General features: G+C 43.3%; 1 protein-coding gene across 4 annotated transcripts in view; it reads right to left on the bottom strand.

Moving 5' to 3' along the window:
* dlgap2a (discs, large (Drosophila) homolog-associated protein 2a) overlaps positions 1 to 22,415 on the bottom strand; it is a 134,432-nt gene that overhangs the window by 48,054 nt on the left and 63,963 nt on the right. For 3 of the 4 annotated variants that reach the window (XM_063500184.1, XM_063500185.1, XM_063500186.1), the window contains exons 2-3: positions 15,202 to 16,346; positions 4,098 to 4,312 (exon numbers count right to left, since the gene is read on the bottom strand). In XM_063500184.1, the coding sequence (XP_063356254.1) occupies positions 4,098 to 4,312; positions 15,202 to 16,278 (1,292 nt within the window). In that variant the 5' untranslated portion in view covers positions 16,279 to 16,346. Of the gene's footprint in view, positions 1 to 4,097; positions 4,313 to 15,201; positions 16,347 to 22,415 lie in introns of those variants that run through there. The other variant, XM_063500187.1, reaches the window with a different exon arrangement.

Genomic DNA, 22,415 nt, shown 5'->3' with positions numbered 1-22,415 from the left:
TTTTATTGCCACCTTTTAGAAATGACTGAAAATGGGACTCTGCCAAACACAATGTCTTCATTTAGTGTCTGGAGTACTGTTAAAACACAATTTCAAAACATAAAAGCCAGTATAGTAAAATATGCAAAAAAGGAAACATTGGATAGAATATACAATTTAGTAATAGAAAGGATGTCGTGTGGTGTCTCTCATGTTTATCCAGAACTGTGTTCAGGTGAATTTGGTAGATAACGTGAAGGACGAGGTGAGGCAAACAAAAACCGACAAATACCTCGACACGCAGCAGAGATTAAAATTCTTGTTTAGAGATTCATGTTTTTGGTAACACAACCTAAGACAAAACATTTAAGGACACAAACAGCCATCACCGAATCGTATCTTTGCTCTGGTGTTGCTACACGTGAGGCCTTTTTCTGCTGATCTCAGCACTCTTTAGCACAGGGGTCCCCAACAATGTTCCCTCTAATTTTTCATGTGTCTGAGCGAACGCACAAACTCCCTGAGCGGTCCCTTGGACCACTGTGAGCGACATCAGACGTGTGCACTGTGGTCACGCCGGCATCTAATCCATCCAAGTTACATGGTTTATTAAAATAATCAAATTACAGCATTTACATTTATGTTAGACTACTTTTAATTAACTGCTTTAGCCCACTTACAATGAAAATGTAAAAAAAAATCTAGTCATTGACCTGTGTAGTATGTTAACACTATTGGAAGTAAAAAATAACTTGAACTCCTATTTCGAAAACACAACTTTCTTTTTTTTTTTTTTTTTTTTTTTTATAAAGCTCTGACTTGTATTATGAGTATGAGTCTGTGGTCTGGGAGAGAGTCCTGTAACTCTCTGTCTGCAAAATACAGGATATAATGACCAATGTTGGGCAATAAATTATATAGTTACTTCTTCAAGAAAGTAACTCAGTTTGGCAAACAACAAAGTTTTTTGCAGCTATTTTTTTTAATACAGCCAAGGCATTTTTAAATAAACATTTCAAACTATTTACAGAACAATCAGCTGTTCTGCATCAAATTTGATGCCACACAAATTATTTGTGCCACTCCAAAAAATAATTTCTGTCCACTATGAGATAAAGGAGAACAACAGCCTGATACCTGCAGGCCTGACAACAGGAGATGTATCACTCCTGTAACACCTGTAACATTCAGCAGTCGCCTCATTGTTCTGACACACACAACAAAACTATTGACTACACTACACACTGACTACACACTAACTACACAAGATTTGCGCTAAACGTCTCAAATCTCTCACATCTGAAAACACCGCCGTCACTCTTAAAACTTCCCCCCGTTTCTTAACAACTAGATGCCACGTTGCCATATCATTTTTTGATTCGTCGACATGGTACTTTTTTGGAAGAATAGGAAAGGGACAGGGGGTGGGGTTTGTTTTTGCTCACAGGCGGAGAGCGCTTTCGAGCGTTTTCCTTATAAAATGCCGTTTTTACCGTTTCTTCCCGCAGTAAATATAAACAACGACAGTATTCAGGAAGAAAACCAAACATTGCATATTTTTTTTTATCACAACTCTGGTTTTACGTGGCCTATCAACACAATTTAAAAAAGTCCACACTTTTTCCGTCAATTGTTCCGTCTGTCCTGCTCACATCTCCAATGGTTGTACACGTTGTCGTTAACGTGGCTTCACTCCACATCAGCCACGCCGCTTTGCTAGCTAAAACACCGGTGTCGGCACATAAGGACGCTGTCATAGCCTGTCAACCACGTTGATTGGCTGCGTATATACGCATTATTGGCTGGACTATGGGATAAGGTGGCATCGTTCTAATCCCATATGGGAGCAGCCAGTCACTCACTGACTAACACTGCAAAACAGGATTGTTGAAGTATTAATTTCAATTCAGGTTAAATGGTAAATGGCCTGTATTTATATAGCGCCTTACTAGTCCCTAAGGACCCCAAAGCGCTTTACATATCCAGTCATTCACCCATTCACACACTGGTGATGGCAAGCTACATCGTAGCCACAGCCACCCTGGGGCGTACTGACAGAGGCGAGGCTGCCGGACACTGGCGCCACCGGGCCCTCTGACCACCACCAGTGGGCAACGGGTGAAGTGTCTTGACCAAGGACACAAAGACCGAGACTGTCCAAGCTGGGGCTCGAACCGGCAACCTTCCGATTACAAGGCGAACTCCCAACTCTTGAGCCACGATCGCCCGGTTAGATTTTTTTTGTGCGCAACGCAGATTTTCTGTGCGCAGAGACCGTGCAAGCAGTGCGCAATTGCGCACGTGCGCAGCTTAGAGGGAACATCGGTCCCCAACTCCAGGCCTCGAGGGCCGGTGTCCTGCAGATTTTAGATGTGTCCGTGATCCAACACAGCTGATTTAAATGGCTAAATGACCTCCTTAACATGTCTTGAAGTTCTCCAGAGGCCTGGGAATGAACTAATCATTTGATTCAGGTGTGTTGACCCAGGGTGAGATCTAAAACCTGCAGGGCTTGGCCCTGAGGCCTGGAGTTGGGGACCCCTGCTTTAGTATCTCATTTCATTCTAATCTGATGGGTTTGTAAAAGCAATAATCAAAGTAACTCGTCTCGCGTCTCTCTGTAACGTAATTGTTTGAGTGAGTTTTTCGTGTGTCTTCAGCTCATCTTATCTTGTAATCCTCTTATGAGTATTTTCCTCCACCGACAAGTTATCGAAACAAAAGCCCTCAATTTCCTCACCATTTAATAGAACACGTCCCAGAAGAGTGCGCCTAACATGTTCTCACAGCTGATATGAAAACCCATGAAGGAATTCTGATGACTACAAGGTTCAGCCATCAGGGGCTTGACACCGATGTACTGGTGGGTCAAATATGGAATATTAAAACTGGTGCTCGGGGGATTGTGCACGAGAGAATAACAGTGAGGCAACAATTGCTCCTAAAAACACAGATCCATGTTCATGATCTGAAATTACATCAAATGTCAGGAAAATGAACTCATTTAAAGAGGTTTTATGAAGCAATAAAGGTTCCAGAAGCTGGAAAAACTATACTTCTATATGAATGTCAGCTACTTTCAATCAGTCATAAATACAAAAAAATAAAAATTAAGTGTAATCATCGGGCAAACAGTGGTTTATCCGAGCTGCAAGGAGGCTGTTGTCTTATTTTTACTCTAATTTGACTGATGCATCTCCCAACCAATCACAGCAGATGGCCCCGCCCCTCCCTGAGCCTGGTTCTGCTGGAGGTTTCTTCCTGTTAAAAGGGAGTTTTTCCTTCCCACTGTCGCCAAAGTGCTTGCTCATATGATTGTTGGGTCTTTTCTCTGTATGTGTTATTGTAGGGTCTACCTTACAATATAAAGCACCTTGAGGCGACTGTCGTTGTGATTCTGTGCTGTATAAATAAAATTGAACTGAATTGAATTGAATTGAACTAAAATATAAGGCACTCCTACTCTGACTTCACTTTTCAGACCTCTAACCCAAACCCCATCTGAAACATAAATGGGCACAAAACCGATAACCTCAGAAATAGTAACACTATTTTGCATTTAAGTCACATTTTTATTTATGTTTGAATTTGAGTTTTCATTATTAGCAGACAGCTCACAAAGGTACGACTGTACCGGGGTTACAGTACGTAACCAATGGTTGTTGGTGACCTATAATGAATTAAAGTGAGAGGAAATAAAGGGATTTTTAGACTGTGGGTGAAAACAGCCGCAGCACACAAAGGAAAAAGACAGAAAGCATGCAAGTCTATTATAATCAACCCTCAAACTAAACTTGTGAAAGTTTAAATGATAATTCTATGAGCTGTTCAAAGGTTTTATCCTGGCGGACGTTGAGACATTGAACAGACTGGGATCAATACTTAGGTTTTGACTGGTATCATTATGTTTTTCTTTTTTTTTGCAAACATAAACCATGTGTAGGATATGTGATTGCATAAACATACATGTTTATATTCAGGACATCAGATAGATGTTTGCTTTGTGCAGCACTACAGGGACACTGACTCACTAAACACGACCCTGCAAGGAAAAACTAAAACCGAAAAAGAGCCAAACAACATTAATTACTAAAACTTGTAGCTAGCATGCGTCATACCTCTGGGAGTCCAGCAGATCCCTGGGTCTGATGATGGCCTTGACCAGGGCGTCTGGCCGCACTGACTTCTGAGGCGACGTCTTGGGGCTGGAGTCTGACTCGCCGCTCTCCTCGTCCCCCATGGCTTTAACATAGCTGCTGCTCCGCATCCGACGGCAAGGTATCTCATCGTCCTTCCCACCTCCAGGATAACCCCCCCACTCATCCTGGGGCACCTTGTGGGTAGGGGGAATAACAAAGACACATAATGGCTGTTTTTGCTACTTGGGAGCAGAGCATTAATACGCTTTCATCTTTTAAAGCTTTTAAAACAGTGAGCGTTTGGAAGCATGTTCGAGCCGCTCTATGAATGTATTATTCATGATGTTTTTAGCTCTGCTTGTTCCTCACTAACTTCCCGGTTTCCTTCTTTAGCCGCTGATTGCTCTGTACTAGAAAGCTGCTAACTTTGTGTTGACAGACTTTAAAATGCCCATAAATCTGAACCAAACCTCAGACCTGTCACTGCAGATGACCTCTGTTATGTATTTGTCCATAATTTCATTCACTATTGACAGAACATATTTATTACTGCAACTTTAACAGCCTTTCCTCTCAGTGTGGCTCTCTTCAGCATTGCAGATGCCTGCTTTACATATTTCTGCTTTGCTTATTAGAAAAAGTGTATTTCTGATACTTGGTGTAGTAGCATTCATTATGTAAAATTACATTTAAAAAACTGAATTCACTGTATTAAATATTTTAAACAATAACAGAGGATGGAGGTTTTTCTTAAATGACCAAGTCAAATGTATGCAAATCAAACGTTTATTACCATGAGACTAAAACCTGATTTGCAAAAACTAAACATTTCTTTCAGCAGCTTCACAACAACAATAATGAAACAGATAAAAACAAAACCGTGAGCACCCTGCAGGTCAGCATGTAACACCGACAGAATTAGTCTGTTAAATCTTGATTTTCACTCCTGCACATGCCGTCAGACTCCTGAGCCATCGTCTGAAGTCTCTCTACAGATTTTTTGATAGTCCAAAATTCACTGAATCCATTCTGTACCAGTGAAATTTTCACTCGCTGCAACACAACCCCAGTCACGCACCGCCCTAGAGGCTGAGCGGAGGCATCTCCAGTGGTGAGGGAAAAAGTGTGTACTACTATAAGCTAACAAGCGGTTGCTGGCAATAGTAACATGAAACTGGTTGCAAAGAGCTTTGTGGAAAACCTGCGGTTGCTTGTAGTTTGCACAGAAGATGCTGATTTGTCTCTAAATATTTTTACTTCTGCTCATCAAGTGTTTGCAGACAAGTGGGTGACCTCTGTACAAACATCAGGCAACCCTGTGATCCTCTTTGGGACCAGCCAATCACAGCTGGACAGGGAAAGTACATTTTTCCCTCGTTGCTGGTAGTTGTGTGACAGGTCTGTGGGAGTGGGGCCTTAAACAGGTGTACTTCTCAAGAACTTCCACACCTGTTTTCCTGGTTTCATCAGGATTCTCATACTGAATTCTGTGGAGTGGATGCAGGGAAGATTAGTGGAGATTATAACCTCGCTCCACCATATTTACCTGATCTCCATACGTGCTCGCCCCCTCGTACACTCCGCTCTTCTTCAGCTTCTCTTCTGTCTGTTCCACCTGCTCGCCTGACTACCACAGGAGCCTTCAGCTGTTCTTTGGATGCACTTCCACTGGATCTCCGGACTACAAACTCTCTCTCTACTTTTGAATCGCATCTTTAAACCCATCTATTCAGAATTGCATATCCTTCATCATGACTCTGTCTTCGTCTACTTTTATCTTGTTTAGTTTTTGTACTTTCATGCTTGTTTTTATTTTTCATTTACCTTTTATGTTGTTGTACTAATGTAAGGTGACCTTGAGGGTCTTTAAAGGTGCCTGTAAATAAAATGTATTATTACTATTGTGTCAGTGAACAACAGATGATTGCACCTTTACTGGACACTGCAGAAACGTCCAAATGTCACTTTTGGTGTGTCGTTACAGCAAACCAAAAACAGGTTCCTGAGTATGCAGCCACCCGAACACAATCTGCCGTCTTCTTGTAGTTTCTGCTGATTTTTGGAACAAAGTTTGGCGAGTATTGGTAAGAATATTCTCACCTTTCCTTACGGCTGTGAACGAGCCATAGCGGTGAGATATTTTTACCAAGTTAACAATACAGAATAACAGAATCCTGACCCGGGTGTCTCACCTTTTTATGTAAATGTAGTCGTTTTAAAACCCTGAAGCCATAAAAGCAGCGCTATAATATTTCCGTCAATGAAGCAACGTGCCGTTTGATAGACACTTGAACTGAACCCCCTACCTCCGGCACAGTTTGTTCCACTCATTGAGCTACGCAGATCCTTTCTTGATTTCTCGATGAGTCAACACACATTAACGCCTTCACACAGCTGTGCGGTGTTTTAGTATTTCTGCAGTTTGGCCAGGTTACAAACTGCTCAAAACCTCGACTGAAAGTCGGCTGTGAATTTGGCTGGGCTGCTGATCGTAATTACCGCTGGAAGAAAAGCTCGAAACCAGAGGAGAAAAGGAGCTGCCTCTGCTCGCTCTGTCGTAAGCTATCGGAAGTGGAGGCCTGCCATCGAAACGAGCAGGGCACTGCATATGTTGCAATTTTCATCCACTCGTTAAACCAGGTAATTGAGTATCCACGTCAGAATCACCATTATCCCATTCAGAGTGAGAGCACTCATTGGCTGTCTTTATTGCATACGGAGCGAACGGTTCAGACTGAACACACAACATCACGAAGGTCTCGAACGTGGAGCGAAGAGGAAGACAATCAGAGAGGCTCTGTGTGGCTGGAGGTTAATACACTTTAATATTAGTCATACGTGCTTTGAGCAGATAGGCTGCTGTGTTATTTGAAAGCCTTTGAAGCAGAACACATGTAACTGTTACCATGTAACTGTGTTATGGGTACAGATGATGTGGAGGAAAATTAGTTTCTGAATCATCATCGTACCACAAAGGAAAAGCGCGACTCCATTATGGTACATGCCGTTACACAACACACAGCAAAGCCATTATAAGGCTCTAATAGGTTTCTGTATTGAAGACAGTGGTGCAGCTTATTAAAATGTGCTGGGCTAACTTCACCCACTGATATAATGAACCAGTGATGATTGTTTCTGATACTCCCTCTCTCACTCTCTCTCTTTCCTGCACACATTTTTCTTTAAAAAAACAACAGAACCGAGTTATTGTGGCGATAACAGCTGAGTCAGGACCTTAGCCTCACTTACAAACACACAGCTACAAACACAAACCCCTCTTACTCCAGCTTTTCTATTTTGCTTTTTAGATTAACCCCGCTGCACTCTGTGATGTCACAAGCTTAGCCAGCCAAGCTTTTACATGATACGACACCGTCAGTCATCATTCTGTGTGGAAGCTGGGCTCACTTTCACATCTTTATGGAGATCTCGAGTTTTTATTTTGTTAAATCTGACCCGTGAGCAGTTTTCTTTGATTTCATAGTAACTCTGCCCCCCTGGTTTTAACATGTCCTCAAACCACAACTGAAACACATACACAAATACTTGTTTGTATCATAACACCAAGTTTGTGTTTTCCTCCAACAATCAGATGTTTCTGAAAATGAACTGGGTGGCAGCTGACTGACAGAGGCAAATGTCAGGAGGAGATGGGCTACATGCAAATGTCATCAATGCATCAGATAGATGACTGTAATCACTCCCTGATACAAATGCCATCAGCAGGAAAAACAGCAAGTGAAATGTGAATTTTATTCAAACGGGTATTTGCTGCAAATAAAAGATTTATTCGTTTTATATGGAAAAAATAGAAAAACATCAAGAATTCATCAAAGGCATTAAAGATAAGCTGATGTTATATTTATATTCTGGAACGTAAACGGCACTAATCCCGCAGCGTTAACGTGCGCACATTCACAACTGCTAAACTAGCGAGTGTCATCAGATCAAAACATCTTGAACAATCGAGCAATTATTTCCTCGATCGTGATCCACGCTTTGTTGCAAAAAGCTGAATACAAGCATAATGTTCTAACGACACGTCCGTGATGTGAGTCAGCTGTCCCAGGCTCTGGGGACAGAGATCTGGTGAATGTGGAGGCCATGTGAGTACAGCCACTGTCATGTTCCAGGAACCAGTTTGAGACAATTAGAGCTTCGTGGGGTGGTACGCTACGCTGTGGTCATGAAAGGATGGACGTGGACGACACTCAGGTAGGCTGCTGTGTTTGAACGATGCATCTCGAACCACCGATACTGCTATTATGTTGCTTACGACAGTTCTGACCCTACCATCTGAATGCTGCAGCAGAAATCGAGACTCATCGGACCTGGCGACGTTTGTCAATCTTCTATTGTCCAATTTTGTTGATCCCCTGTGAGCTGTAGCCTCAGTTTCCTGTTTGTAGCCCCTCAGTGAGTACCTCCTGAGCAACGGCCACTCCCAGTGCTCACTGGATAACTTCTGTTTTTTGGACGATTCTCTGTAAACTCTGGAGATGTTTTGTGGGAAAGTCCAAGGAGATCAGCAGTTTCTGAAAGACTCACAGCGGTCTGACCGACACAAACAGCCACACCACATTCAAAGTCTCTTAAATCTCCTTTTGTCCCCATTCTGATGCTCATTTTGAACTTCAGTGTCTACAAGCCCAACAGAGTTGCTGCCAGCTGACTCAGAACCAGGTCACCCAATAAAGTGGCATTTTGTGATGACATCATTGAGGAAGCTGTGTTAAGCTTGAGGTGTTTGGATGTGCTGCACAAAATGCCTCTCGAACACTAACATGTACTCGTGTGTAAAAGGAGTTACAGAAGCTTACTGTGATGCAAAACACACACTTAAGTGGGACATGTACACAGCCATATGGATACACTCTCAAACACACAGCGATAAAAGTCATTCATCTCCCCTCCAAAGACAGACAGACACCATCTACCAAATGGAGTCGATGGGTTAATTAAGTCTTGGAGGGGTTTGATATTTTTAGACGTCTAATTAATGAACGGAACGCCAGAGGACAGGCACAAGCTGTGGTGAGATTTGTTTAATTTAAATTTGCTGATAAAGAGGATAGATTCCAGGGTGTCTCCCTGTGAAGATAAAAAACAGTGAGCGGCAGCGCTCTCGTACCGACTGTGGTCAGTTTCTGATCGTACGAGTGCTTTGCTGCTCACCTTGACCTAAAGATCCCACTAAGAGAGGAATTCAGAGGTGAGCATCCAAAAATGTTTCACAGGGAAACTGATGATCTCCATACAGAGAAGCTTCTGATGCAATGATGTGAATACGAGCCAAGATTTGTGGGAGCTCTGTGAAAATTCACAGTGGGAAATTTTACATTTTAGCTTTTCGCTTCACAATAACGGAACTTTAACTTGATTTAATTAACTGGATTCTGCTCAAAAAATAAGAGACGCGGTTCGGGGAAAATTGTTTTTCTCGTACTATAATGAGATTTTTATGACCACAACTCCTGGTACGTGCCCAAGCTGTTCCGGCACTTCAGCAATGGCAGCAAACAACCTTGCCTCACCAGCATCTCGTAGCAGGATTAAGCAGACACTGGCACATTTGTGTGTCTACTTTTACTTTCACAGCTTTGATCTGTGGCTCTGTCGGAGGCCAGAGAGAATGCAGTGTGTATACGTGTGTGTTTGTGTGCGTGCCGGTAGTGGGGGTAGCCAGGCCCCGGCCAATGCTCCTGCAGTGCTGCAGTGCATTTCATTGATTAACTCTGCGGCTCTATCTATACACCCACTAAGAGACATAAGTCACTGGTATTAAGTAAAGAAATACGCCGGGGCAGACAGAGGGAGAGAGAGAAAGAGTGAGCAATGCACTGTGCAGAAATATGGAGAAATGGCTGATACCTATTGGTTGATGGGTGATAAAGGAGGAAGAAAGGAGTTAGAGTGCTCTTAAAGGTGCAATCACTGGTAATCCCATCCACCAGCCTCCTGCCTCCCACTACACACCAACGTGGACTCCTCATGTCTCGTGCTGCTTTTGCACAAACATGCAACATTCTCAAATCTGCAGTCTCAGCTCATGTTGTTTGTTTGTTTACTGCCGCTTTACATTTTCAGACAAAGTCGTAAAAGTGTAAATAATCGTGCTCAGTAACAAAATGACAGCAGTCATGCCCCGGGAAGATGAAGAAAATAAATTTGTCATTTTGACTGTAACAGAATCAATCTCATGAATACCAACAGCACTTCTCAGAGTGATTCATACTTTGAGCAAACACTAAAGCTGCTGTATGAGCATCAGCAGAGCTCGCAGGGGCAACGAATGATTCCAAGAGCTTAACAGGAGGGTTCTAATCTGCAGACGTGCTGGCAGCTCTATGAACCTGAACTGTGAGCTAAATGGTAACTTTATCAAAAAAACGCTCACTGGGGCATTTACTCAACGGAGCGCGCTCCTGAACTTGAGATGGTTAACGAGCAACAGTCGTTTGGGAATGGCTCAGTCGCTGTAGAATAAAAAGAAGATGTCAGTCTCCTTGCAGCTAGAAACAAATCTGTGATTGCTGAGGGGTTTTTAATTCTGCCGTTAGAGGCTGATTGCAAGAAGTTGCAGCAACCGTTGTTTGCCTGCAGTCATTCTCAGTCAGATTAGGAAAGGTCTGCAAATAATTACTGTTTATTCTGGTTATATTTCTATAAACAAGCTTGCTGAATGCCTGTGTCATTTTGCAGTTTTTGGGTTCAGCAGGATCAGGATTTGTGGAATGAAAGTAACGGATGTGATTTTCTGTGTAGATAAACGGCAACACAGTTGCAATTTTTGGAATCTTAGTATGGTTACATTATCACAAACATATTGCGACAATTAAATTGTTAGATGGTAACCAACTGATCACAGACAGTCCCGTCTTCAAAGCTAACAAGACTGCAAGTTTACATGGTTGCAATAATTGTGTAGCACTCTAGCATGAGCACATCTGCCACATCAACACTCTACTGATATTTAACTGATATTCAGCAGCTCGTTCCACCTTTTAGCATGCTGTCATGAAGCTGCTGGCTTTGGGTTTAATGTTTTGTGCTTTATGAATAAATGCACAAAGTCTGCAGTAAACGTTGAGATATTTCACTGTGAACCAAAGCTGTGGACTGACATTAAAATCTCTGAATCTCTGAAATCTTGAGGGCCGCAGCATGTTTGTGATGATAACTCGATGTGAATGAGACTGTCCAACATTTCTGCACTAAAAACAGAAGAAAGACATTCAACCAAGACTTTTTCAACTCTTCACCCTTGTTCTGTTGCTAAGAGGTGTCTCAAACAAACAAACAAAAAACCTTTTAGAGCAACAAAAGGAAGAACTTCCTACAGAAAATACACACAAGGACATATTTTCCTTTTGAGTATTTTGATGACAGATAAAAGAGACAGCATGAGGTTCTCTCCTGTTGTGAGCAGGAAACCTACCTACGCTTTTCATCCCCAAAGTCACTACACGACATCTTCACCTACCCCAGCATTACAAATACATATTCTTCTCTCCTTATTCATCAGAACTCTGTGCAGTCTCTGATTTTACTTCCACGTTTGTCCCCCGTGGTAACACCTGTGCTGAATGCTGAATGTACTCATGTGTTCATGTTCATGTAAAATGAATAATATTACTTTTTATTACTGCACAACTGGTTTATCAGAGAATTCTTGCTTGCGAAACCTCTCTGAACAGACTGTTAGACACTGCATATGGAGTGCCGGGGTATTTTGCACCACATGGTAATAATACACTTAAACAGTGAAGAAGTCTTGGCAGGAAATGCCTGTAAGGCAGAAAATATGGCTACTAAACCTCTCAAGAATTAGGATGGCATCATAGCTGGCTATTATTATTGATTTAGCCTGGCTACTAGATCAGAAAAAGGCATTTTGCAGATTGCAGCTTAACAAGTGACTATTTAATGTTTATACCCTGAAACAATCACATTAAAATCAAAAGAAACTTGAGGTTTGACATAATAACACGACTGCAATAAGATGCACGGTGTCACAGTGATAATCCACATCGTCGCCTCCGGCAAACAGAGACAGACAGTCGTCTGATCTTCGGGTTCCTGGGACGAGATCCCTCTACGTAAGGGTTCGTGGCCCGATTGCTATCTGGGAACTCCTTCATAAAAATGCTAGGAAACCCCTGAGTGTGTGTGGGTGTGCGTTACTACAGCTTTCCATCACAGTGCCAGTTTTGTTTCTGCTGCTTTGCACTTTGCTTCTGTATTTTAATCAGCAGCCTTTCTGCCTCTCAAGCCCCACCTTTGGCAAGCCAACATGGCAGTTAATTGGCTTATTAAATCCCACCGCAATGCCCTATCAGCAAAACTATCAAAGACTAATCCTTCCTTTGTACAACGCTACTGTACGAAGGAAGAGGAAGGAACTCTATTTGCTAGAAAAGCTCACTTAATCTGGGCTGAGAGTAACGCAGAGTTATTGGGTGCAGTTTAATAGACGGTTTTACTTAGAAAGGCTCCAAACCAAAGTGATCTGGAAGTATCTGTGTAGCTGACATATTAAGAGCTGTTTGAATTCTCTAAATCGTTAGGAAAGGTTCTTCAGTTCTTCCTTTATGACCTCCTTTAGTGGAGGATACACTGAGGATACATCCTTCGTGAAAGGAAGGAGATAATTCCTGGCCATAATTCACAGTGATGCAGCATCCGACCATTCATGGAAAACAATAACAAAACCAACAAAGTGGTGCAAAATTAATTAAAAGTGTGTTTTGCATTGCCATAAGATGCTGATACATTTTGAACATGGATTACAGCGTCTGCTGCACACTGCAACGACGGACAAAGGCTGGCCCACACACCTACACGCACATTACAGTAGATGGCTCAGTGGCTATTAGTGTGTACAGATCTCAGAGCGGGCTAATTAGGGCTAATTTGAGAGATGACAGGAAGAGATGCTAATGCCAGGTCTGATTCCCCACCACTTATCATTTTAGAGAAACAGCTTCTATATTAACCCGTCTGTCTTCCCTAATGTCCAGTTCATCCTGCTTCCACGCACAAAGACTCGCACAGACCTGCCACGTGCACAACATGCAGACAGTTTGGTAAGATGGCTGAATTTAACTTTGTTACCTGCAGTAGGATTTATGGGATTGATTTGTTACAAAGTTACAAAGTTAGATTACTTTAATAAGTCTATGATAAAAGTCTGTGTCTCTAGTTCTACCAAACTTTCAAAGTTTCTCACTCTCTCCGTCATCACCCAAGGACGGCAACAAGGTGACTAGCACCTCATCAAACCATCTGGTGTGTGATAAACAGAAAACACACCCACACTTTTTCACGAACACTGCCACTCACACACGGACAGGCGTTCGGCACACACACTCTCCCTGGATAGGCTTTATGCTGCTGCTGCAGAGCAGACAGTTGTGGGTAATCCCAATTCAGCAGCAGCAGGACCCGAGTACTTCTCAATGTGACCCCTCAGTGTGTGTAGAGTATCATTCCTGACTATTGGCTCTCTGCCTGACTGCTCCTGTTGATGAGCAACAACAGCAGCCACGGGGAGCATTGCTTTGTTTCCTCTCTTCTGTTTCCTAAAGTATCTCAGCACATCCACAGAGCCATAAACCTCAGCCATATATACGCATCTCCAACTTTCTCTCTCCCTCTCCTTCAATACGTCGTCTCCGAGCGTTCCCTGAGAGCGCATTGATTCTCCTCTGGGGAGGGAAGATGTGTCACGCCCTGTACGGATCGGATTGATAACGCTGGTCTAAATATAGCCCTGCGGCAGGATATTTTTAGAAGTGTTTATAGTGCTGTGACTCGGACACTACCTCAGCTGAATGACCAAACAGAAGACGGGAACAGGTGGGGGTGCCAGCACTGCAACTCTCTCTTTAAGAGATTACTTTCCTTAATGGATATGCAAAAAAACTGGAGTGGATGATGCACCGTCTGCCTGATTCTGTGCTGAACAACTCATCGTAAAACTGTCCGATGATATAAGCTGAAACTGATTTCAGTGACGTGTCGGCTTTTCATTTACAACATTAGGCAATCATACGACACGCTCTCTGCTTTGAGCAACGAGTCTCCAAGTCTCCTCTTTCCCTTTGCGCTGAACGATCGCTTTATTTTGGCTACAGGCAGTACTTACATGATGCTATCACATTTCACATTGTTATATTTGCAGCAGCACGGTTACATAATGTCGTTTTTCTGGCTTGAATTTGCAATTTGGGATTGAAAGTATACTTTCTTATTCCATATACCCTGCAGCATGCTTATAAAACCCATGAGAACCTTTTGTGAAAAGTGCTGACTCACTGAATTGATCCCTTCTGTGCTATAAGGTCTCCTGCAGAGCCGATCATGGGTCTGAGCTAAATGCTAAACTTTTTCCAGACTGAATCCTCTGTGAAATCAGAGAAAACAACACAGTAAAAAAAATCCAGATTGATTTCTGGCCTTTTATTCTCATACTGCCAGCTCTTCCCTCCAGCACAGATCATTTACAGAGTTAATTGATTTGTCCTGCTGTGCTAGTCCTTTCTATTGCCAGCCACATGCTGAGCCATAGGACAGGTTCACAATGTAATATCCAGGGCAGTGACAAACAAAACACTGTCTTTCAGATCAGCTTTTAAACCCAACTGAGATGAGCAGCTTTTCTTCTCCTGTGAGCGCAGGATTGCTCGTCTTTTCTACAATGCCTAAAGTTCTTGAAAACTCTATAAAACGACACTCAAAACACTGCAGTGACAGAAAATGAACGCTATCATCGTTCCTTCTGTTGCATCTCCATACAAATCAGAGCATTTCATTTACAAATAAACTCTGTTTGGTGGAATGCAGGTTTGATTTTGTTTGGTCGAAATCTGATGGCCCCCGCTTGTATCCCAACCAGAATGTTTGGGTGTCATAATGGTGCAGTGCAGCTCAGTGCACCAGTGTAACTACAACTATACTACTGCGCTCACTGAAGATGCAGAATAATGCGATGATGTCAGGAGTTCTGAAAAATAACTCGTTTTTTGCGTCTGCTGACTAGTTCCCGGTCCCTGTTCTTAAACCTGACCAAAGCCAAACTCACCTGCAGATAGTGGCAGGGCCTGAGGTTGGGCTTGAGATCCGTGGGCATCATTGGCTTTTCCAAGTTGAGTGAGGACTTCCTGTAGGCCTCCTTGGCCTGGCTAACTGTCAGCGTTGACCAGGAGCTTCTCTTCATGAACTTGCCCTCTGGTGCCATCGCTATGCTTTCGCAGGCTGAGCACTTCACGTCGTTGTTGCTTTTGGAGGTCTTTAGCGACAGATCTCCCACCATGTGGCCGTGCACAGACTCGGGGTAACAGTGGCTGATGTGGTCGACCGGATGCCGTGACATGACGCTCGGCGTTCTGTATGTGCTGTCGCTGTCAAGGTTGTCATCTGAACTCCACCAACCTCCCGAGCGCTGCTTGCTGCTGTCGGACTTGCGCTCTTTGCTCTTGCTGCGTTTGCTGTGTTTGTGGTGGCCTTGGTGGTGGTGATGGTGGTGGTGCGAGCTTTCCCTGTGCGAGTCACCTTTGGTGCCGTTCATCTTGGAGGAGCCCTCCAGGGAGTGTGACTTTGTGAAAAGCTTCTGTACTGAGTGGACTAAGTGGCGTATTCGCCCGGGGCTTTCGTTGCGTTGCTCTGTAGTCGTGGTCGTGGTGGAGGTGCGCTGGTACTGCAGCGTGTGGAAGCCGTCCCGGTGCAGTGGCATCTGTTTTTCAAATTGGTCCAGGAGGTTTGCTGGGATTCGGTTCATTTTGCCACTGCCGCCGTGCGAGGACGAGCCGCCGTTGTCTCGAGATTCCCTGCCACCCGAGGCGTTCCCGCCACTGTCCCGCGAAGCGCTGCCGTAGTGCATGCGGGGGAAAGTGCTACTGGAGATAGAGTGGTCAGTGGCCGACATGGACATCGGTATCACCATGCACTCGGAGTGGATGGAGCTCCGTGGGGAGCAGCGGTGATGACCGTCAAGGGGGCAGCTCTCAGTGGGGCTGAGGAGGTAGGAAGGGGGCCGTGAGTCAACATGGTGGTGCAGGTGGTCCAGGGAATGGTCACAATCAGCCAGGCCGCAGGTGTGGGCAGAGGTGGGGGAGGTGAGCTGGAGCTGGGCAGGGCGGCCGCCGGAGAGACCCTTCATGTTCCTGGGTGGAGGGGAGTAGCTGTCCTCATCGAAGTACTGCGAGGGGGACCATGAATACTGTTGGTCTGAAAGCAATAAGCAGAGACAATTTCATCAGAATAAGGGTAAAAAAAAGCAGCTTCCCAAAAAAGAAACGCATTTCACACTTAATGATGGGGGAGAAAAAAGCCAAATAACACACAAGTTGGTCGTTATCCAGCTTATTCTCACTCTCCACACCCACTTTGGCTACAGGGAGGAAAAAAACACAAAGTTAAAAAGCAGCAGAGCTGAAATGTGGAGGTGAAATCCACAAATTGCTCTGACAAAATCTCAGCACTCTTAGTTTTCACCTTCTATTCCCGTCTGCGGTGGCATACCGCTGTAAAGATGGGACAAGAGAACAAGACAAAAGAAAGAGAAGGGCAGGCGACAGGTAGGATCCCGCATTGCCATTTATCCAAAGCAAAGTGAAATAATAGCCTATCACTCGCCGGCGCTGGTGTCATCCGTCAAAGCCCCGAGGAGTGCGCCGTGAGGCGTACGGCCGGGAAGGAGACCTTGGAAGGTGATCGCCAGATGCACCCTCCCTCTCTGCTTCTGTTGGGCATTGCAGTCAAAGATTAAAAACCAATTCTGTGCGATCGGTCACTGAGGTCAAACGTCTCCGCGCTCTATTCCAATGTGTTTAACTTAATCAGAGGAAAGGTTTGCTTTTCTGCCTCAGCATGTTCTAATTACAGGCTCCTTCCTTTAAACATGTCGGGACAATATCGGTTAAAACTCAACTTTAGTGGAACGCTTTTTTACAAATAACATTTTTTGGCCTGATGAAGGGCCTCATTTCCACGTGTGCCAAAAAATTAATGCTTATCAAGTTATACAGGTAAAAATATATGTTTGAGCTTGTGAATTATGAGTTTGCTCTTTTTCATCATATATTGATAATTGTGACTGTCCTCCAATCCTCCTGGTTTTCAATGAGCAGCTGAACAGTGCAGTGTGATGTCATATTTCAAACTTATCTGCAGCCTGTCTTGTGAAATAGGAAACAAACAAACAAAGAATAAGCATATCTCAGTCCTCTTGCCAGCCATTGATACGCCCCATAAACCCCATGCACTTTCACTCCCGCTGTAACCCCATAAAATGAAGGAGAGTTTTTATGAGCTACTGTGGAACGGGAGAGAGTGAGGGAAGGGGACAGTCTCATATCAGCGTATTAACAACTCTATAAATTCCCAAAACATTTCCATAAACTTAATTCTGATACCTTGATATAAATAAAGGACAGCTGGACCCTTAACCGTCATTAATGCCTCAGTCCACAGAACTAAATCTTCAGTGTGAGTGAGCAGAGCAGATGTTGGAAGCTGACAGCTGCCTATTGCACTGACTGAATGTTTGGAAAATGGTAAGTAGACTGTATTTAGTGTTACTGACCTCTCAAAACATTGCACCTTGAAATTAAGACTAATAACCTGCAGAGCAATTAAATAGTTGTATAAGCACAGAGCATCAGGCACAAGTAGACATATCTATTTTGTCGGGGAGCTGCACTGTACAAACGATCTCTGTGTGGTACTTCCTGGCACTATACAGAAGCTGCTGTCTACACGAGGTAGAAATAATTCAGACATTTTTACCTTGCTGCCCACTCAGACCTCTCTACATCACATTCACACACCAAATGATGCATCAGGGGAAATTTTGGGATTCAGTATCTTGCCCAAGGACACCTGACTTGAAGACTGAAGGAGTGCTGAAGCACAGACTTCCCTTGTGTAATATTAGTTTGTTTGATGGTTTTTTGGAGGTACTGTTATGGGAAAAAGACCGTTTCACAGGACTCTATGCAATACAGTGAAGTACTAAGTACACACTCTGATTGAATAGCTTGTAGAACAACCTTTAGCAGCAATAACTTGAAGGAATGAGTCCTTGTATGACTTTATCAGCCGTTGTGTGTTAATGTTGGCCCACTCCTCTTTACAACGTTGGCTCAGTTCATTGAGGATTCATTTATGCACAGCACTCTAAAGGTCCCACCCTGGCGTTTTAGTCAGATTGAGGGCTGAACCTTGACTGGACCATTGCTGCAGCTTGGTTCTTTTCTTTCTTATTCGCCCTGTTGGAGATTTGCTGCTGTGCTTGGGATCATTGTCCTGTTGATGACCCAGTTTGGTCCAAGCTTGAGCTGTGGGACAGATGGCCTCACATGTGACAGAGGAGCTTATGTCCACTCAGTGACTGCCCAAACGATCATGGCTCCACCACCGTGCTGACGGTTGGTATGAGGTGTTTGGTTTCTGCACTTTGGTCTCTTCTGTCCAACGGGCGTTTTCTTTTTATAGAGAAGAGATTTTCTCTTGGCAGTCCTTCCATACTTGTTTAGTCGTTTTCTAATTGTGCTGTCATGAATTTTAACATTTAACCTGCTAACTGAGGCCTGCAGAGTTTGAGATGGAGCTCTTGGGTTTTCCATGGTCTGACCTTGGGGTGAATTTACTGGGATTTCCACTCCTGGGAAGATTGTGACATTGCATTAACACACAACAATCCTGCAAACTGCAAAAACCTTTGCTTTTATAGAGGTGCTCAGACGGATGATGATCGATTAATCAAGTACATTTGATTAGCAGTGTCTGGGCGCTCCTTACCCTTTAATTCCTGCCCTGTAATTCGATTTTTACAGTAGATTCGTCTCTTTTTCACATGAACATATAGTGCTGGGAACAGATTTTTCACATTTTGATTGAAAGAGTGAAAAAGCCAATTTGCATGTCCAAGATCACCACATTTCTAAAGGCACATCTTATTATGTTGTATTTGTTCATTATCCTACAAACACCAAGGACAATATTCTGCAATACTGTCACATCTTCATCCATCCTTGAAAGAAGCATTTAAACTCGTGACTTTCAGAAAAGAAGATGTGAAGAACAGATTTGTGAGAACACATGAAATCTCTAACAGCAAGCTCAGGCAGAAACGGCAACTTTTAACCAACATATCTTCATAATGTTTAATTGACTGCAACATTAAACTACGACTTTTATAATGCATTGCTTTGTCATGTGAAATGTCTCCTCTCGTAGAGACAGGGTCCTTTAACAGGGTCCAATGACTTCTGCGTTTCATAACCTGCCTCTCTATAAAACTGACTCAGATTCATCTTATCTACATGTTCTTTGTAACGTATTTTGTGAGCACATAGATCAGAAGCCCAGATGTGCTGCACTTACAATAAAATTATGAGAGTTTTGAAATCCAACATCTGCCAAAATCAGCCTAGGAGCGTTTATATGACTGATGCACACTGAGGTCAGCGAAGGCACCACGTTAGTGGATTTTCATGCGCTGACAATGAAACTTTTGCTTCTACATTTGAATATCCCTGCAAAAGCCTCACAATCATATAAACTTTACTTGCATCAGTTTTATCTGTGAAATTCCTTTTTAGGTCTTTTCTCTCGGTTAAGGGACTTTCCCTGGGAATATTGAGGATTTTGATTATTTTGTCAATAGTTGGATCGAGTCTCGTACTCGTAGATCAAAAACCTGTGCAAGGTCACGAGAACGACTTACTCTGCTGGTAGTGGCTCGTAACTAAGGGTGGATGTTCCCTTTCATCTTTCAAATTGGATCAAATTTATTCCGTTCAAAATTATTTTTAATGAGGTCTAAGATCTCAACCCCTGAGGTGCAGCCGTGCTCTTCTGTTGCTGTCGTCCTCCATCTGTCGAGATGAAAACAAATTCTCGTTGTTTACCGGTCTTACGTGAGGATGTCTTCTTGGCAGCCTGATGTAAAATTAATCCAGGCTACTCTAAGCACGCCCGAGGGAAGAGGTTGCTGTTGTACGGCTGCACATAACTACGCTGAAAAAGCTCATCAGAAGCATTACTGCTGAATGCATTTGAATGGGATAATTCAGTTGAACTTGCTTAGCTTGAGTCGGTCCAGATCATTCCCTGCTAGCATGTGAAACAGGAGGATGACGCTGCATTATTGATTGATGCGATGCTACGTTTCTATCTGAAGTTATGTCACTGTCTTACTCCAAGGCTTTTCTTTGACAGCTCACTATTCCTTGAGGTATCTCAGGGAGCTGCACTGAATAAATTACCTAACCGCAGAGTTATGGTACTTCCTGGGATTATACAACAGATGACAGACTCATCTGCCCTCCGTTTCTCTTTCTTCTTTTTCACCTTCTACCAGTGCCGATACCAAATTATCATCCGCTACAAAAAAAAGACAGAAAAAAATAGATTTGTGATCAGAAACATCTTAAAGTTGACTTAATTTTTAGCCAAAGCAGACTGAGCGCGGCAGACAGCTCTCTCAGTGAGTGCACATCCTTCTGGCAAGTACTTTGCAAACAGGGAGACAAGTATCAGTGACATCTGTGGACAGGGAGAGGGCTTGTTGTTTATACACTGATACCAGCACCTGCCATCACATTATTGGCTTCCTGGCAAGGGTGCCAACTGCTTAGAAGCACTGCTAGGACGGAAGCTGAATTCAGAAGTGCAGTGGAAACAGTGTTTGGGGTACAACCATCAAGCTATTGGGCTTTTAGTGTTGATGTGATGATAATAACGACACTGACTGTGCACATGAGAAAAATTAAGAAAAGCTGATATTTGAGAAAACAGAGACCTTTGCTGTTACTCCAGACATGCTAACTTATTAGAGATTAACTCAGAAAAAGGAAATGATCGTTCAACTTAATGCACACACCCTCCACAATCATCCAATATCTGTTTCACCCCTTGACGTAATACACGTCTATAATGCTGTCACAGGCTCCAGGGCTCAGCTGTGATAAACACACCTTCTACCTGACATTAGGTGTACACAGACAGGAAACAGATTCAGAGGAAGACGCTCATTTATTAAGGCCTTCTGTTCTGTGCTGCCACCCCGCCCACGCACACAGTGTGAGTAAAGGTCGTTTTGCTCCTCTTAACACATTAGCATTTAAATAGCATTATATCTGCCCTCAGTATCAGTGACAGCTTCCACTCTTCCACTGGCTCAGGCTCTAACTGGAGTTGAAAACAAAGTTAAAAGTTAATAAAGCGCTGCACTAGACTGAGAGATCAAAGGCATGCGACCTTCAGACTTGGAAGTGGTTAGCATCGTGGCTAACCGCAGCGCTAAGCGGGACAGGATTTGGTTACGGGCGACTGTGAAGAAGAGTCCTGCTCGTGAAGCAACGTGCGAGGAATAGTTGCAGCATTTTGCATCAGTGGAAGAATCCGTCCTTTCTGAGATGTCAAACAGCCTGAACTACTTTAGTACTTTTAATGTGGTTAATTTGGTTGTTTACTGGTTTACCGCTGCAAGAGCAATGAAGATGATTTCCTTAAAGATGGATCGTTTTCCCTGAGAGATGGAGTTTTAAATGCTGTAGAAAACAAGTTCAACTTTAACTTTTAAATCACATACAAAAAAAGAAAAAATATGTAGAATAACTTCAAAACAACTGCTAAGTTCATTTTAAACCTACATTATTTTTTTATTTTACGATGGGCTCACTCCAGCTGTGACACCCATCAGCATGTTGACCCATCAGTACTCGGCACACATGTAATGATTCAGTAATTACTAAATGATTACCAGCTGCAGCAGCCCGGATGGTTTCCACCCTGCGAGTTGTGAGTACTCTGAAAAATCCTGCTACAGTAGGTGATTCCTTCCTTATGACACGCACACACAAAGACAGGCTCATGAGGTGAGTATACATCGTATTGTTTGAAATGGCCTTATCCAGCAGTATCCAATCCAGCTGGCCAAAGTAAAGTCACACCCCTCATTTTCTGAGCAAAACAAATCAATAGAGCAGCTTCCTTATCCATCTCCCAAAGGTTAAATGCAGTCTCCGTAGAATTCTGGCCTTTTCTTCGAAAATCAAAGGAAAGGGAATTGCGTCCTCAACCCTCAGGGCAAATCAGCAATGACCTGAGCTATTAGATTTGAGAAGGAGCTAATGGACAAGGAGACAAAGTAGTAAGTCTGTCAGCTCTGCCAGCCTCGTTATATCTGCCACAGCAGCTCAGATCAAAATAAGGCTGCGACTTACATCTTTGGCAGACATCCTGCTCACTTGTCCATCAAAGCGACAGCACTGGACAATTCATGCGTAG

Source organism: Pelmatolapia mariae, linkage group LG16_19, assembly GCF_036321145.2.
Source record: "Pelmatolapia mariae isolate MD_Pm_ZW linkage group LG16_19, Pm_UMD_F_2, whole genome shotgun sequence".
In the NCBI taxonomy this organism is placed as follows: domain Eukaryota; kingdom Metazoa; phylum Chordata; class Actinopteri; order Cichliformes; family Cichlidae; genus Pelmatolapia; species Pelmatolapia mariae.
The sequence above is the reverse complement of the archived record's forward strand: the minus strand, read 5'-3'. Positions and strand labels throughout refer to the sequence as shown.